The 11,845-nt window shown below is 43.4% G+C and overlaps 1 protein-coding gene across 1 annotated transcript; it reads left to right on the top strand.

Moving 5' to 3' along the window:
* Positions 1–9,888: 9,888 nt before the first annotated feature.
* LOC117443114 (dexamethasone-induced Ras-related protein 1-like) lies at positions 9,889–11,642 on the top strand. Its single transcript, XM_034079056.2, has 2 exons — positions 9,889–10,264; positions 10,663–11,642. Exons 1-2 carry the CDS (start codon positions 9,994–9,996, stop codon positions 11,190–11,192), a joined length of 801 nt encoding a protein of 266 aa, XP_033934947.1. The 5' UTR covers positions 9,889–9,993; the 3' UTR covers positions 11,193–11,642.
* The last annotated feature ends 203 nt before the right edge of the window (positions 11,643–11,845 follow it).

Here is an 11,845-nt window from a genome sequence, read left to right as displayed (position 1 = left end):
CGTGCGTAATGCCGCAGCGCCGTCTCCAGGGACTTCAAAATGGAAATCTATATTTATCGGCTGCCTCTGGATTCTGAATGATCTCATTTAGCTAAATGTGAAGGAGAACATGCAGACGGCTGGATGCTGATCACACACACACACACACACACCACACACACACACACACACACACACACACACACACACTGAAACAGGGGAAGCAGCAGGGGGAAAGTGAAAGTGATGCAAAGTGAGATGTGTTTGAGAAAGCTGAGACAAAATCATGAACTAAATTCCCTTCATATCTATTTTCAAATCCCTAAAATAAACTCAGATGGACGTTCTGACCTCTGTGGGGTCTTGAGTTGCTCTTCTGCCCGTGTGAGCGTGGATTTAAATACAAATACGTGTGATATATTCGATTGTATTCAACCTCTGGTCTGAGTCTGAGTCCCGGCTTTAACAACAGATTAATAATAATCATAATATCACTTCTGTTCTCTTGTCCAGCTGCGGGTTCGACACGGGGTGTAGTGTGTGCCTCCAGGTGCAACAGAGTGGAGACACAAGTCATCTTCCTATCACACACACTGTCACGCTTCATCACACACACACACACACACACACACACTGCTGGCACCGAGTGGTACGGCCGCCCAGCCTCTGATTTACTGTCCCATTAATGTTTGTTCTGCTGTATTTACAGACCGTTCACCGAGCAGATCTATCTGGAGAGGAGTCAGCGGCGTAAACTTCAATAATCAACCCACACACACACACACACACACACACACACACACACGACCCGGCACTTCCTGCTCCTGATCCGGCCGGACGGACTGACACGAGGACGGACTGAAGGACTAACAAAGCTGATCATAAATCTGTCACCACGAAGGACTCAAGCGTGCGGGAGAGGATTAGCGCCACAGTCAGAGTTCGGAGACGAAAGTCACATGTTGTTTACGTGAGTTCACATCCTAAGGAAGGTTTTCGAATGGTTCCTATCCTCTTCCGTACCAAGGTTCGCACGGCATCTTTTGTGTATGCTCGTTAATGAATGTTGAAGCTATATTTCTCACGTCATTGTGGACACGTTTGAGTTAAAGAGGCCCTCCTCAGCGCTCAAAGCCCTCACACACGTCCGTGATAGGCTAAGGGGCGGGACATCTCTAAACTGTTTGACCAATCACAACAGACCGGCCAGCTAACCAATCAGAGCAGACTGGGCTCTGGTTTCAGACAGAGGGTGAAAAGAGGCAGTATGAGTAAGAGCTTTTTGAACTTTAAAGGTCCTGTGTCCATTTCTACTGATCATGATTCCATCGTTGAGGTCGACTAGAATAGTTTCACATTGTTCAATGTTCCAATGTAGAGACACTACATACTGATATACACCTGAACATCAGCAGGAGAGGACTCTTTAAAGTAGAGACACTACATACTGATATACACCTGAACATCAGCAGGAGAGGACTCTTAAAGTAGAGACACTACATACTGATATACACCTGAACATCAGCAGGAGAGGACTCTTTAAAGTAGAGACACTACATACTGATATACACCTGAACATCAGCAGGAGAGGACTCTTTAAAGTAGAGACACTACATACTGTACACACCTGAACATCAGCAGGAGAGGACTCTTTAAAGTAGAGACACTACATACTGATACACCTGAACATCAGCAGGAGAGGACTCTTTAAAGTAGAGACACTACATACTGATATACACCTGAACATCAGCAGGAGAGGACTCTTTAAAGTAGAGACACTACATACTGATATACACCTGAACATCAGCAGGAGAGGACTCTTTAAAGTAGAGACACTACATACTGATATACACCTGAACCATCAGCAGGAGAGGACTCTTTAAAGTAGAGACACTACATTACTGATATACACCGAAACATCAGCAGGAGAGGAACTCTTTAAAGTAGAGGACACTACATACTGATACACACCTGAACATCAGCAGGAGAGGACTCTTTAAAGTAGAGACACTACATCACTGATATACACCTGAACATCAGCAGGAGAGGACTCTTTAAAGTAGAGACACTACATACTGATATACACCTGAACATCAGCAGGAGAGGACTCTTTAAAGTAGAGACACTACATACTGATATACACCTGAACATCAGCAGGAGAGGACTCTTTAAGTAGAGACACTACATACTGATATACACCTGAACATCAGCAGGAGAGGACTCTTTAAAGTTAGAGACACTACATTTACTGATATACACCTGAACATCAGCAGGAGAGGACTCTTTAAAGTAGAGACACTACATACTGATACACACCTGAACATCAGCAGGAGAGGACTCTTTAAAGTAGAGACACTACATACTGATATACACCTGAACATCAGCAGGAGAGGACTCTTTAAAGTAGAGACACTACACACTGATATACACCTGAACATCAGCAGGAGAGGACTCTTTAAAGTAGAGACACTACATACTGATATACACCTGAACATCAGCAGGAGAGGACTCTTTAAAGTAGAGATTCTTTGTACGACTTAGTTAATGCAGACTTCGTGTTTCACAGGCACGGTGCTATTCTTGACATTCATAAAATGCTAGTTCTCAATGCGTTTCCTTCAAAATAGCATACATGTGCCAGATTAGATATATGTGTCCGTACCATTACATGATTATGGATTGTGCTGAGTGACTGAAATGTTCATGTTGTTTAAATGTACAAAAAGTCCTACAACTCCTCACAGAAGCTATCCTGCCGTTTGTATTGAAAGTCATTCAAAGTTTCACACTGTTTTTGAATGTTAATTATGAACCCTTTTCATATCGAAGGAGCGATATCAATAACACCTTCAAAGTGTACCGATGCAAACCACATGTTGATGGAGTATTTGTTATGAAATAAAGAGGATGTGTTGGTCCTCTCTTCAGTGTTGGAGTAAGCCTCGTGCATAATTCATCTCTCTTTGAATGTATCAGAGATGTAAGCACATTGCTAATTCTCTCTATCGAGCAGCATGCCTTGCTTGCTAACGATGTACTAATGGCCAAAGCACACAGTGGCCGTTTCTCAATCTCGAGGATGCTGGCTTCCAAGCCAATATTTCAAGGATGCTACGTCATCGAGTGCCGCCGAAGGACTGTTCCAATCTCCAGCATACTTGGAATTCCACCGAGGCCGCGTCCTTCCTTGGTTTGCGGGAATGTCGAGGCTGCACATGGGTAGACTTCGCGTCCTTAAAATCCCCCACAATGCTTTGCGCACGGACCAATTTCAAAAACCCTTGCGGAGAATGGCTGACCCGACGCAGCACACGTTTAGATGTAAGTGTAGTGGCGTAGAACATGTGTTGGTAAATATGTTACTTTGTTATCACCCAAAATGTGTTCCTGAAAGTAAAGCAAGTTCATAATTAGATAGACATCGTGAAGTATTTATTTTCGGTACAGTTTATGTTGAAACCGTTAGAGAGGAGTGGCAACACTTGTTAGCCTGTTCCATTCTTTCTTCGTTTTCCGAAGCCGTGGCTTGGAAGTATACTTGCTTCCTTTCTGAAGGAAGTGGCTTGGAAGTACGCGACTCCCAAGCCAGCATCCTCGCAATTGAGAAACACCCAGTGACCTAGATGCTCAAATGTAGGCCATGATACAAAGAAATATGGATTGTACCTTGCAGGTCAGGTCGATGGAGCTCTCAGGTAAGTGTGGTATATAAAGTCTCACTCGACTACTTTAATGGAAAAGCATTAAAAACATTGCAGGAAAGACGCGGGTGTGCACTTTAGAGTGACACACTCCGGCCATTACAGCCTGGGGACAACAGTTACAAAATGACTTGGCCCATTTGGAAAATGTTGGCGGTAATTGAGGATGCTGAATCCATTTCTGACATTTCCAGAATCAGATATGGCGGCTTTAACCAGAAAATGTCAATAGTTGTACTCTGCTGGATCTGAGTGATGTTGAAGATCATTTGAACTGGACAGATTGCTTATGGGTAATAACCCTTAGATGCATAAGTGGGTCTTTTTGACCCGGTGAGGTGGTTTTCTGAAGTATCTTTGTAATTACATTTTTGTTATCATTTCATATTCCAGCTATCCCTCAAAAAACACGTTTTGGATATCACGCCATTCACATTTTAAATTTACATTTTAAGAAATTGTAGTTTTTGTATTTCTCCCCCAAGCTTCCATAAGTGGGTCAAAAATGGGATCCCATGGGAACCTTTGATTCTTCTCACCTGTGGCTGTCAGGAATACATTCACTGTGGACCACACAGACGACATCACACGTGACACCTCTCAGGAAGATTACTTTACACAGCAAGATCTGAAACCTGTCAGTGTAATAATAATAATACATTATATTTAGGTCTTTTCAAGGACTCAAAATCGCTTTAAAATATAAGCCAAGGTTAGGGGTGGGGGTATAGGACTATCAAACTTGATCAACCGGCATGGATTGATGGGGGGTGGGCTATGACAAGAAGAGATGAGTCATGAAAAGGGACTGGGATACTGCGAGGGTTTCAGAATAGCGGAGATCTTTGCATCGATATGTTCAAAACGGTTTTTTTCAAAATGTAAAAAATTTCTAAAATTATAAATAGTGAAAAATTAAATATAAAATATTTCTAATGTGAATCAATATATAATACTAAATATTATACAGGTGATTTTTCTTAACTAAAATGACACACTTTTAGACCCACTTATGGAAGAGTGGGTCCAGCCACTCTCAGGGCATCCAAGGGTTAATGTTCCTCTCGTGCACTCTGAATCTAAAGGTTACAACACTTCTCATAATAGTCCAAATAAGTCAACAGAGAGTTCAACTATGGCCTCTTTCAGCATGAATCATACCAACGAACAGTTGACCAACCAGCCATGTCGTACTCTTACACACAAGAATAACAACATCTCACTCTTTTAGCTCCCCAAGACACACACACACACACACACACACACACACACACACACACACACACACACACACACACACACACACACACACACAAGACCTGTTAAGCAACACGTGAAATAGGTGACTGAGTCATGGGACAGTGTGTGGATGTTGTTGTGTTAGCATGCCGCCTCGGAGGAAACAGAAACATCATGAGGATGCAAGGAGCCGAGGACCCGTTCACTGACTGTGACGCAGAGAGTGTGTGTTCCCCTGATCCGACACACACACACACACACTCACACTCACTGATCTCCGAACGGTGTGGGGACACATTCACATGGGGAGTTTTCTCACGGTGAGTGGAAAGCAAGCGATCACAGGTTTCTCAAAGCTGGACCAAAACAATGCATTTCTTGAGTGGATATTTAATTTGTTCCCATATTTCCCTTTTCTGATTGTTTTGAAGTATATGAACAAAAACGTCTTACTTTTCACCCCAGTAAACATGTTCCTCATAAAGTAATGTTCTCCAGTAGGCTACAGCATGATGGTCATTTTGTAAATTAAGGTTCCTTTTATGGTAAGATAGCGTTATATAAACACGTTTCTATCCAAGTTTAGCACATTCTGAACAAATGTCCAGATTAAGAAGAAAAAAAGGGGCAAATTAATGCTTCTTTTCATCCATTAAAGGTGGGGTAGGTAAGTTTGAGAAACCGGCTCGAGATCGCTAGAATTTGAAAATACACAACCGGAGAAAATCTGCCACTTCCTCACAGAGCCCCTCCCCCAACACACACGAACGCGCACATGACCAATGAGGGCACGAGGTAAGTTTGTGCCCCGATGGAAGGCTGACAGGCAGGTAGGCCATCCAATCGATTGGTTGTACTTTTTACAGTATCACGGCTTCTACAGATGACATTTTTTTATGGGTTTGTTGTCAAAGCACTTCAGATATTCATTGCTATCGGGATGTTAAGAGCATTCCATGGAATATAACAAAAAGTGTATCTCGAGCCGGTTTCTGAAACGTACCTACCCCACCTTTAATTGTATTTTGAGATGTTTAAATTCTAGTATTGTATATTTCTACTCTGTTTTTTACGCTGCTGCAACGCAAACATTTCCCAATTTGGGATCAATAAAGTATCTCTTATCTTATCTTACCATTACTCACCGCTGGGTCACCAGACCCTCCTTCCACCCGCACACTGACCTCCTTTTCCCCTCTCTCTCCAAGTGAGGTTCTTACCCTCATTACCTCTGCCCGCCCTACCACCTGTCCTCTGGACCCTATCCCTTCAAACCTCCTTCAGACTATCGCTCCTGATATTCTACCGTTTCTCACCCATTTCATCAACACTTCTCTAACTTCTGGTCACTTTCCACACACTCTCAAGGAGGCGAGAGTAAACCCTCTCCTGAAGAAACCCTCTCTCAACTCTCTGATGTTATAAACTACAGGCCTGTCTCTCTCCTCCCGTTCCTGTCTAAAACACTTGAACGCGCTGTCTTTAGACAACTCTCCTGTTATCTCCATGAGAACAACCTTCTGGATCCGCACCAGTCTGGTTTCAAGGCAGGTCACTCAACAGAACTCACCTCCTTGCTGTCACTGAGGAACTGCACACGGCTAAAGCAGCCTCCCTCTCCTCTGTCCTCATCCTGTTGGACCTGTCTGCTGCATTCGACACGGTAAACCATCAGATCCTCCTTCACTCTCCAAGAACTTGGAGTTTCAGGCTCTGCACTTTCCCTCCTCACCTCATACCTCAAAGACCGCACCTACAGGGTAACTTGGAGAGGGTCCGAGTCCGACCCTTGTCAATTAACCACAGGGGTCCCTCAGGGCTCTGTCCTTGGTCCCCTCCTCTTCTCGCTGTCAGGGGCGCCGTAAGGGGGTGAAAAGTTAGGACGATTCTAAGGGCCCGTGACTGACGGGGGCCCCAAAATATTTAGAACATTAAGAAAAAAATATATAAGTAACCTTTCATCAATCCTCAATAATTAACATTAATAGAACTTTATATTGATAAAGTACTCACTAAACTTACGATTCATTTAACTTATTTTCTTCCAAAAGTTAATTATCCAAAGCCTCTGTACACCCCCTTCTATTTACGTGTAATGGTTTGGTCCTGCCTCCAAACGCGGTGCGGCACCGGCACTTGCAGAGAGTGAAAGCATGTGAGGAGCGATGCTAGTACTTAGCCTACGTAGTACGTACTGTGTTGTTGTACCATGTCTCAACGGCTCAAAAAGTCAGGCTCTAAGAAAAGAAGAGAAAGGAGAGAAAGACAAGAGAGAGGGACTAAAGGGCGACAGTATGTCACCCAGTTTTTCACAAGAAAAGGTGGGTGTGGTCTATGAGTGGTGGAAATTAGTCTGTTAGCTAATGTTTTTTTTTACTAAGCTGACATGAAGTACAGACAATTCAGAGGTTTTTAATTTCACTGCTCTTTTAGCTGATGTTTAAAGGTATGGTAGATAATTCACTTCAGAAAAACCTTTTTGTTATATTCCATGGAATGCTCTTAACGTCCCGATAGCAATGAATATATTAAATGCTTTGACAATAAATACATACAAAAATGTCATCTGTTGAAGCCGTGGCGCTGTAAAAAGCACGACCAATCATCTGAGCCGGCCCGGCTAAAATAATTGGATGGCCTACCTGCCTGTCAGCCTTCCAACTGTGCACAAATCTCGTGCCCTCATTGGTCATGTGCGCGTTTGTGTGTGTTGGAGGAGGGGCTCTGTGAGGAAGTGGCAGATTTTTTTTTGGTTGTGTACTTTCAGATTCTAGCGCACTTGAGCTGGTTTCTCCATTCTTACCTACCTACCTTTAATAAATGCAGGCACATTTTTAGCGCCTATTCATACTAAATCAGTTGTCCCCCCCCCTGGTGCCAGGACCAACAGATCCATCTCTAGGCTCAGCAGCCCTGTCCCCCCATAAGGCTGAACCTGAACCAGCTTTTCTCCCAACTGAAGGAGGTGAGCAGCATTGTGTTGATTGACATGCCGCTTAACATATTTGAAGCGAGACTGGAATACAAAAAAAATATATATATATATATATCAAAACAAAAGGCTAACATCTAATTTTAATTATACATTTCAAACACAGTATTTTCACACACAGCCAATGATCTACATAAAAAAAAACTGCTTTTAGTCTATTTGGATGATGGACAGTTTGAAGCGTTGAGTGATCAGTCTGTATTAGGTAAACAAAATGTTAATCACCGACATTTTGGTATTAATACTAATGTTATTATATTAAAGCAGGGGTGGGGAACCTCCGGCCCCCGGTCCGTATACGGACCGCTAGACCATTTCGTACGGCCCTCGAAGTAATTTATAAACAAAGTGGCCTGTGCCTGGTGGTGGGGCCCAATGTGATATATTTTCATGGGGCCCAAAATCCCTGGCGGCGCCCCTGCTCGCTGTACACAAACTCGCTCGGATTCCTTTCACAGTTTTTGTTTTCAGTTCGTGAAAGTACATTTTTGTTGCCTTGCATGTCTTGTTAAGCATCTTGTGTCACTTCTGGTTCCAAAAAATATATATTTTCCAAGGGCAAAATGCCAATCTCTAAGCTTCAAATGGGAAAGGAAACAAACTAATGAATGGCCTAGTCAAACACACAAGAAAATATAGAAACATGATGTAAATATTGCCTTTGTGTTTATTCAATGTATTTACATGAGGAAGGTTAACATCTACTCAACTCTCAGGATGTTTTCTGCATGGTTTATTTGCTAAAGTATATTTTCATTGCACTTTGTCACATTATGTTGCTGCTACCCAGACACCGAGCTTCCAACCTCAGCTTAGGTGCTCATTCAGGTGCTTCTCATGTAACCCTTGCACTATCACTGCTGGACAGATCCTACTCCCACTATTTGCACAGACTGAATGAGCCACATTGAAGCTGCAAACATTATTGAATCAATACGTCTGAATCAGCTCTTCTCCTGCCTAGTTTCACCCGGCAACAGCCTCCTTCTCCGCCTCCTCCTCCTCCTCCTCCTCCTCCTCTAGGAACTACTTCAGTTGTATGAAGCGCTACAGTGAAAATAATGAAACAGCTTTGTCTGGAACTGCATACAAATATTTGTACTGTCGTAATAACGGCTGATAATTACATATGGCAATTGGCATTCCTTTTTTCATTTGTGATAACACAATGTCCTGAAGGCAGTGCACTAAACAAATACATTGAAGCTGTTATTATTCTGAACACACACACACACACACACACACACACACAATATATAATAGATATTTGTTCCCTCTTACAAGTCGTGCCATTCATAGGGATAGAGTTGCACTGAGTGCCCCCTATTGGTCAATTCTATAACTGCAGCCTCTCCGCGCTCCCGTGTTGAAATGAAGCTGCAGCACTGAGTCACTGGGGATGTGAATAAATACAAATGAATACACTAAATAATCTGACTTTGCATGCATGTGTGGAGGACACAAAACGGCGGTATTTCTTAAAGTGCAAGTATGTTTTTGGGTGTATTATTGTTGCATATGTTGTCATTTTTAATGCATGAGAATACACTGACAACAGGGTTCAGTACTGCTTGTTTTTTGGTTTAAACTATCTGGAAACATAAGTGTTCACTCAGGCAGAACTCACATCCGCTGTAGAGGTTTTGTATTCTGTAGAACATGTCCAAAAGTCTAAACACAGTGTCCAAATATGGCTAAACACCGGAAGAAGCATTAATAATTGACTTGGTAAACTTCCGTGGTAATTATTATTTAGCTTGCATGGTTACCCTGCCTCCTTCAGAGTTACAAAACGCCCTGTGTTCGGCCTCTACTGGTCAATGTTTCCCAGTGGGCCCGTCCTGCCTTCCTTAGAAATAACACACTGACGCACCAGTGTGAGATTGGTCCGCTTTTCCCAGCCACTGAATGAAGCTGAGCTGTGACGTGAACAAGGGGGAGGAGCCTGTAAAATAGTTTAAATACTGGGCTCCAGTCAGGAGAAAGACAGAAACACTCAGCACAGCATCCAAGAGCATCCAAAGCAACGCTCTCCTGCCTTTTCACGCACACTCTCCACGGGGAAAAGCAGACCAACCAACCATGATTAAGAAAATGTCTCCGTCTGAGAGCGACTTTGACATCCCAGCAAAGAACTGCTACAGGATGGTGATTTTGGGATCCACCAAAGTTGGGAAAACGGCCATCGTGTCCCGTTTCCTGAACGCCAAGTTTGACGAGCAGTACACCCCGACCATCGAGGACTTTCACAGGAAACTGTACAGCATCAAGGGGGACGTTTACCAGCTGGACATACTGGATACATCCGGGAACCATCCTTTCCCCGCCATGAGGAGACTATCCATACTCACAGGTAAATGTCTCACTCTGGGTCTGCATGAAGAAATAAGAAAGACATGTTGGGAAAGTACATGTGAAATGCTGCAGACATGAGATCTCTGTGCAATGAGTGCACGGCTGCAGCGTGCACGACTACATGTTATATTCTAGAGTTTTAAATCTCACATTTAGTTTCTGTTTGTTGCACTATTTGTATTATTGCTTAGTTATAATATAGTGCATTGTTTGAGGAGCTTAGGATTTATCATGTCAGGGATTTAGTCATTTTAAATGCACAACAACTTTAAACCCACTACAGGAAAGAGAGAACACTTGCCACACTGTAGCCACATGCATATGACAGTAAAGCCTTTGAATGTTTCAAAAAACGTTGCATATGTTTAACCAAAGCATCCCTTTGTCTTCCTCCAGGTGACGTGTTCATCCTTGTCTTCAGCCTGGACAACCGGGACTCCTTCCAGGAGGTGCAGCGGCTCAAGAAGCAGATCTTTGAGACCAAGTCATGCCTGAAGAACAAAATCAAGGAGAACATCGACGTGCCCCTGGTGATCTGCGGGAACAAAGGAGACCGGGATTTTTACCGGGAGGTGCAGCAGGAGGAGATCGAGCAGCTGGTGGCCGGGGACGAGAAGTGTGCATACTTCGAGATCTCAGCCAAGCGCAACGAGAACGTGGATAAGATGTTCCAGACTCTGTTCACTTTGGCCAAACTACCTCACGAAATGAGCCCCGATCTGCACCGGAAAGTGTCCGTGCAGTACTGCGACATTCTGCGCAGCAAGTCACTTAAAAACAAGAAGATGAAGGACGCGGGAGAAGCGTTTGGGATGGTCAACCCGTGCGCGCGCAGACCCAGCGTGCACAGTGACCTCATGTACATTAAAGAGAAGGCGATAGGAGGCGGGCAGGGCAAGGACAAAGAGAGGTGTGTGATCAGTTAAGAGATGTGAAGACACACACTTTTGACACAGATATTTTGAAAGGAGAAGGAGCCGTGTGTGTGCGCGCTCACACTGACACGTGAGGTGTGGAGACGCCAGGGTGGCCGTGCGTAATGCCGCAGCGCCGTCTCCAGGGACTTCAACTGGACAGTCTGCTTGAACTGCCCACACAAATGAACACAAACACTGTCCATGAGACATTTCTTGTTCTGTCAATCAGAGCCCAGCGCGTGACGTGGCGTCGCCTCGCGAGACTCGTGTTTTGTTGACGTCATGCCTTGTACAGATGCCAGAGAGGAGAATCTTGGCTCAGGGGTGTTTTTGGAGAAGGAGAAATAATGTTGTTTACATCTTATCATGTATTTTATAACGGCTAAATAAACTTGAATGTTTCGTTGCAATCCGAGCTATTTTTTCAAATAGTGAATGTATATTTATTGTAAATATTTGCAAAGAAAATCTCAATATAATAAAAAAAAAAAAAACTAAAACTCCTTTTGTATTGTTTCTCATTCTGTGTTCTGTGTTGTTGAAGTGTTCACACCCTGCCATGTTTATAGAGCATCACATAATATCAATCTGTCAGCTTTGCATTGATAACAAAAGCATCTTCACATTAGATTAGAAATTGAAGTTCATCACATCAGAATCCA

This window comes from Pseudochaenichthys georgianus, unplaced genomic scaffold (genome assembly GCF_902827115.2).
Source record: "Pseudochaenichthys georgianus unplaced genomic scaffold, fPseGeo1.2 scaffold_541_arrow_ctg1, whole genome shotgun sequence".
Taxonomy (NCBI): domain Eukaryota; kingdom Metazoa; phylum Chordata; class Actinopteri; order Perciformes; family Channichthyidae; genus Pseudochaenichthys; species Pseudochaenichthys georgianus.
The sequence above is the reverse complement of the archived record's forward strand: the minus strand, read 5'-3'. Positions and strand labels throughout refer to the sequence as shown.